The sequence below is a fragment of the Zootoca vivipara genome, chromosome 8, assembly GCF_965207765.1.
Source record: "Zootoca vivipara chromosome 8, rZooViv2.hap1.1, whole genome shotgun sequence".
Classification (NCBI taxonomy): domain Eukaryota; kingdom Metazoa; phylum Chordata; class Lepidosauria; order Squamata; family Lacertidae; genus Zootoca; species Zootoca vivipara.
Window position 1 is genome coordinate 28904315 of NC_142591.1, and position 6718 is coordinate 28911032.

A 6718-nucleotide genomic window follows, 5' to 3' on the forward strand; every position below is an offset into this window, starting at 1 on the left:
CAGGTGTGTTTCTCTGTACAGGAAATATTGTATTGGTACCTGTATTTTTTCTTCTATGGAACCGGGGTGGGGTGGGAGCAGAAAAACAGCCAGAAGGGAAATGGTTAAGCAGCCCTTCCCCCATTGTTTTTTCACTGAAACTCATAAAAAAAGAAGCACAGCTGTGTGTAAGGTTCAGTTCAGCACTTTACAATCATCAAAATAAAGAGTTTTTACATTTTTTAAATTTAAACAATCCGAAAAGTACAATTAAATCAGTTTCTTTTAAATCTGCAATGGAAAATATATATATAATATAACCAGCCAAACAGGCACTCCTTCTATAAATATGTGTAGTTACAATGGTCACTGACAGATTCAGAGGTATTCAGAGGTTTCCAGTATAAAGCAGATGGAGATGATCTGTTCTATAAAATATACACTCAGTGGAACACCCTTGAAAAGGCAGGTTTGCACTAGTTTAACTGGCTTCAAGGTGTGTGGAAAAAGCTGGTTTAATGGCATGGCCATGAGTCATTCCCATGCCTCCACCATCCTGAACATGCCCCTTCTCTGCCCCGCTTTGTTCCGCTTATGACCCAGCAACACATCTGGTGAAGGCATCTATCCCCAGTGTAGCAGCCCTGACTAATGCTGCCACAGTGTTGAATTTTTTGGGTCAGCTTACAATGGCCAGTGCAATATCATAAAACATGACATCCTAAATCTGGTATCCTCAAGATGTTTTGGACTGCAACTGTCATCAGTGCTAGCTGGGAAGGTGATGCAGCTGGAGTGAAAGGAACCTGTGGTCCAAAAGAACCAGAGGGCACCAGGCTGGGGGAAGACTGCACTAACAGATGCCACCCATTCTATTAAACACTTATTTGCTTATGAAAGGGGTGGGTGGGTCATACATTCTGGCTGACAGTGGGCTTTCACATGTGCCATCAAAATCCAAGGGAAACACAACCCTGTCTACAGCCCAACATAGAAAGTTACCAGCATTGTTCACATACAGCTTCTATAATACCCAACTGTAGTAACTCCAACATAAACGTCCAGCACCTTAGTTCAAAGGGATTTCCTCACTAGTCTGTGGTTACAGTACATATTACAGCCTTAAGTCTAGTTCACATCTGCTGGACTGATTCCACAATACACAACATGGATAAGACTCATATCAGTTTCTCTCTCTCTCTCTCTCAATTTATTTATTTGGTTTTTCAAATTTTACCGTCACATATCCAACATAGAACATAGAAACAAGATTCCAAAGAATCTCCTGGACTTCCCTCCTCCCCTTTGTGGGCCCTATTGTTAATCATTTCCTCCTGCATCTTTTATAATGAATCCAAATCTTTTACCTCTCCATTGTGTTCAGAATTCACCATTAAACTACAAACGTTATTCCAATCCTACTAACGATTTTAACTGTTTACAATGGCTTTCAAGATAAATTGTAAATTTCCCCCATTCCTTATTAAAATTTTGATCTTCCTGATTTCTAATTCTTCCGGTCATTTTAGCCATTTTGGCGTAATCAATCAACTTGATCAGCTATCCTCAAAGAAGTTCGGGTGTTAGGCACGAAGAGCTTCCACATACTCTCTGTTAAGCTGTGAACTGGATCAGGCAATGTGAAAGAAACACCCCCCCCCCCATATTTCAGCTAGCCGTGAATACTTTTAAAGAATGATCTCCACCATCCAAGACAATCAGAGAACTGTCTGGTGTGAAAGTTAATGCCAAAGGGTAAGAAAGACCCTGGGTAATGATAGGTTTACACATAGGGAACTCTTCAGGTTTTCCAAGGCAGAAGACTGCTTGGTTATAGCCATCGGTTACTATTACTTGACCTTCCCTGCTGAAGGTCACAGCATTGGCATATATTTTGGAAGGAAATACTAGATTCAGGCCAAATGTGTCCACCTGGCTTATGAGCTGCATGTCTGCAGTGAATACTTTCAGCACGGTGCAACCGCAACTTGGTCCTTTCGCCATCAAATGCTCTATGACAGCAATGGCCCCAGAGGCCTGAGAAACGGCCACTTTCCTCGGGTCACACAAATTAGAACAAAGCTTTTCCACCCCCTTTAATTCCCCCCGCTTAAAGTCTGCTGCCAAGCGATACAGAGCACCTGCCACCGAATCGGTCATGATCACATCGTTCTGAGGCGTGGTATCCAGGCCCCACGGTAAACCGAAGGACTCGGAGATAACCAGCTTTCCCCTTCCGTTGAAATCGAACACTTTGACAGAACGATCCCCGCTGTCCGTGACTGCGATATGGCCGTCCAGTGTGATGGTGACATCGGTTGGGTACCTGATGTCATTTCCTGCCTGCCCTCTTTCTCCAAACTGTTGTATGATGCGCCCGTTGAAACTGAAGAGTTTAATCCTCTTCTTGCCGTCGTGAGCCACCGCTAGGCAGGCAGACCTCTGACACACAGCAATCCCTGTTGGATTGACCAGGGTTCCCCATCCTCCGAAAGACAGGTGAAATGTTAAGACCTGAGATGCTGGCATCGCCACATCCTCAGCTGTTCCAACAGTCCTTCCTGAAACCAGAACACTGTTGGATGAAGAGCTCAAGATCTCCATCAGGTGCAACAACGGCAAGCAATCGCTGGTCTCGGATGATTTGCAAGCCCTGCGGCAGAAAGGGCACTCCAGCTTAAAACTCCGGGGATGAGCCAGTGATGTGACACACTCCAGGCACATGACATGTCCGCATGGCAAGTTCCTTGGCCGGTGCTTTTTCTGCTCGTTGTATTTTTCAAAGCACACTTTGCATTCGAGCAGACTGTTCTCTGTCTGGTCGAGCAGCTCTGTCGTGGTCTGCATGCTGTCACTGGCCTTGGCAGACATTTGTGCAACTCTTAAGAGGATTGTTGCTCTGCTGGTGGTGTCCTAGGCCATCTGGTCACGTGGGTGCAGTCACAAGACCCTCTTACATCAGAGAGAGAGAGAGAGGCCTTCGGGCAGAGTGAGTGCAGTGAACTCGACAGCTATATTCCGCAATGGCAGCGTTGGTTGTAGTTTGCTGCCCCCTTGAGGAAACTTTACAATAAAGCAACAGATTCACAAGGGCACCTGCCATTCATGTATTCACCTTATCTTTCCATGTGTTTATTTTTAGCTTGTGGAAATGGGAATAAATATGCTCCTGATTCAATTGCAATATGAACCTGAACATTGGTACGGTGCCCATCATTACCCGTAGAAATTGAATCCAGCATGTTTGGGGTTACTGTACCATTCCACTTCTCGAGGATCACTATTCAGTTAAAGTCCACTAAAACAAAGAAATGGTGGGGGCAGAGGCAGGATGTAAAGTTGGTTTCAAAGGTGTTGGCTGTCTTGCGTACTTCAGCATGAGAAACATTTATAGATTTACTAGAGACTCTGTCCTCAGGTATAACCAAAGCCGACCATTTTGGTAGTGTTTTTTTTTTTTAAGAGAGGGATTATTAATTATTTAGAGAGAGATCAGGTACACCATTGACCTAAGGCTGCCCTTGTGGCTGACTCCTATTTATTTTGCAAATTTGCTGTCTCACTATCTTCTAGATCTACTTATATCTAACTTTGTCCTCTCTTTCCTGCTGCTGGTGCTTCCTCTTCCCCCAGTTGCTGCCCCTTTTGTCCTCCTGACTTCATTCTCCTCCCATCCCCATGGAGTGGCTCCTATCATTCAGCCCGCACACTGACGTCTAGCGCTGAGGGCCTTCTGGCAGTTCCCTCACTGCAAGAAGTGAAGTTTCAGGAAACTAGGCAGAGGGCCTTCTCGGTAGTGGCTCCCGCCCTGTGGAACTCCCTCCCATCAGATGTCAAGAAAATAAACAACTATCTGACTTGTAGAAGACATCTGAAGGCAGCCTTGTTTAGGGAAGTTTTTAATGTTTGATGTTTTATCGCATTATTATTATTATTATTATTATTATTATTATTATTATTATTATTTCTGTTGGGAGCCATTCAGAGTGCTTGGGAAGACCTAGCCAAATTGGTAGGGTATAAATAATAAATTATTATTTTTATTAATTATTATCCTATTCTTTTAACCGTTGCATAGCAGACAGAATATTTGTGTGGGTGTGAGTGCAGCTTGACATGTTCTGGATCGCTTCAGATATATTTTAATTGATTAAAAAGCACAGTGCCTCCTGTGTGTGTGTGTGTTTAACAAAGAGAGCCAGTGTGGTGTAGTGGTTAAGAGCGGTAGACTCGTAATCTGGGGAACCGGGTTTGCGTCTCCGCTCCTCCACATGCAGCTGCTGGGTGACCTTGGGCCATAGCTGCCAAGTTTTCGCTTTTCTCGCGAGGAAGCCTATTCAGCATAAGGGAAAATCCCTGTAAAAAAGGGATAACTTGGCAGCTATGCCTTGGGCTAGTCACACTTCTCTGAAGTCTCTCAGCCCCACCCACCTCACAGGGTGTCTGTTGTGGGGGAGGAGGGGAAAGGAGATTGTTAGCCGCTTTGAGACTCCTTCGGGTAGTGATAAAGCGGGATATCAAATCCAAAGCTTTTGGGAGGTTGCACAGAACCCTAGCCATGCCTGTTGCACCTTAAATTCCTACCCCTTTCCCATGGACAAAAATACTATTTCAATGCCTTACAAGGGACCTTCCTAGTGGGGTTGAGCGAATAATGGTTTATCAATCAACTGTTCTTTTTTAAAGTCCGGCCCTGCCTCATTTAAGTTGCCATTCTTGATAAAATCTCAACTTAGTTTCTCATTCAAGCCAAGTGACTATCCCAGCCCTGTTTGGCACTGTTTCCAAATGACAGGCAGCCTTTTTTTCCTTGGCAGAATGCTGCTCCATTTTCCCATGGAAAAGCACCCGGGTGGAATACGGGGGGGGGGGGAGTGCTCTCTTGCTACATGTGCCACCAGCTGCTTCTCCTGGCTGGTGCCTCTCAACCCCCCCCCCTGGCAAAAGAAAGGGTTCTTGTGGCAGCAGCTGTTTCCTCAGCTGCAGGGTTTTCTTCACAGTATGGAAAAGACGCTCATAATAAAGGTATGGAATGGCAGAAGCAGAGGGAACAGCTGAATCAGAAGGGTTCATAACACAAGGCAACAATTCAGGTAATGAATGACACCAGCCATTCTGGCAACTGAACTAATAATGCTTGCACTGCGCTGTTCTATTGGTTTAAGCCAGTGGTTCCCAAAGGAGGCCACTAAGAGGCAAGGGGACGAAGTCATTTTAAGGGGAAATCTGACATACACCTGAATTTTCCCAGACATTTGACTGATTTCTGCAAGGACACTGCTGACAAATGCGGTATTCCGGATATGTCTGGATGTATGGCAACCCTAGACTATCAGACTTTGAATAGCTAGTAACACTGGATCAAGTTAATCAATTTTAGTTTTAACTGGATTCTGAATCCAATGCTGCAATTAATTGTCACTGTTTTGAATTTCATTGTGTTCTTAACTTCCTAGAGGGATCCTTGCAGGGTCTGAGTGCTGCTTTTTATAGGGTAAGGGGCACTGGGGATGAGTTTACGGAACCAAGCAGGTAGTGGGCCCAAAATAAATTGGGAATGCCTGGTTTAAGTGATAACTCAGTGAGGCAAAGGAGGAGTGGCTACATACCTCATGTGGTTTGATCCATTCAAGGTTTCTGAATCAGAAGCGCTTCACACTTTTCTATGGTTTTCATGTTTCCTAATGGCTAAATTATTTCAGGAAACGTTAGTGAAAACACAGTAAGAGGAGCAGACATACACCTCAGGAAGCCTTGATTTGCTGCCGTTCCCCTGAAAATGCTCCGTGTTGTCAAGTGTTTGTGGCTCTGCTGAGAGGCCAGCTCTGTTTGGCTCCTACACTCTCTTAACCAGCTGGTGATTGAAATAATGTTGTAACTTTAGGAGCTGGTGCCTGACTTCGTTGTCTCTTCCACCCTCCCACCCTTTACTCCTCATCCATTTCTCCTTTTGCATCAGGTGCTTTCCATTGTAATCCTGTGGGAAGTAGCTACTTTTTGTGATTAAGCTTATGTCTGCTGTACCAAGAGGTGTTTTTTTTTTGACTGAAGAGTGGTGTAAAAAGGTTTCAAACAAACAGAACTCTGTCTACCCTTACACATTACATGTTTGCTGTAGGAAATGCTCATGTACCCATAGCAGGTATGAATGTCACATAAAGTATGAAGCAGCTTCCACTAGGATGTGTTCACTACACCCAGACTGTACCCTGAAATTGACAGCTTGAAGCTGTCTCCATTGTAACCTACAGAAATCAGGAGTATAAAATTTCCTACTGCTTTGCTGATAATTTACCTTCAGTATTGCTGATTTCATGGTTTGGTGGCGACATGTGGGGTTAGGAATTTATCAAATATTAGGGATGAGCTGATGCTGTCACAAAAGTAGTACAATCTATCTGGGTGTGTGCTTGCTTCCTCCTGCTCAACCTGTACGTTTTTAAACAAAAAATGGTACAAAAAATAACAGCAACAACTCTTAACTCCAGTATGTCACCAGTATCCTTTTCTTAAATTGAAGCAGACCTTGTGAAAGGATCTCCTAAAACTGGAAAGCTGGCGATTATAAAGCAATACATCTCTCTAAATACAGCAGCCCTATACATGTCTGCTGATAAGTATTAATATAGCTAAGGAGACTACCTCTTCACAGTATTTGAGTACTAGGTAGAATAAGGCTGAGGTTGACAACTTTGCAAAACTGTATTTATAGTGAAATAATTCAGAAGGCAAAACAGAC

At 43.9% G+C, this 6718-nt stretch overlaps 1 protein-coding gene across 1 annotated transcript; it reads right to left on the minus strand.

Annotated features, from left to right (window-relative positions):
• Positions 1 to 168: 168 nt before the first annotated feature.
• NHLRC1 (NHL repeat containing E3 ubiquitin protein ligase 1) lies at positions 169 to 2962 on the minus strand. Its single transcript, XM_060277947.2, has one exon. It carries the CDS (start codon positions 2848 to 2850, stop codon positions 1648 to 1650), a length of 1203 nt encoding a protein of 400 aa, XP_060133930.1. The 5' UTR covers positions 2851 to 2962; the 3' UTR covers positions 169 to 1647.
• Between the last annotated feature and the right edge of the window lie 3756 nt (positions 2963 to 6718).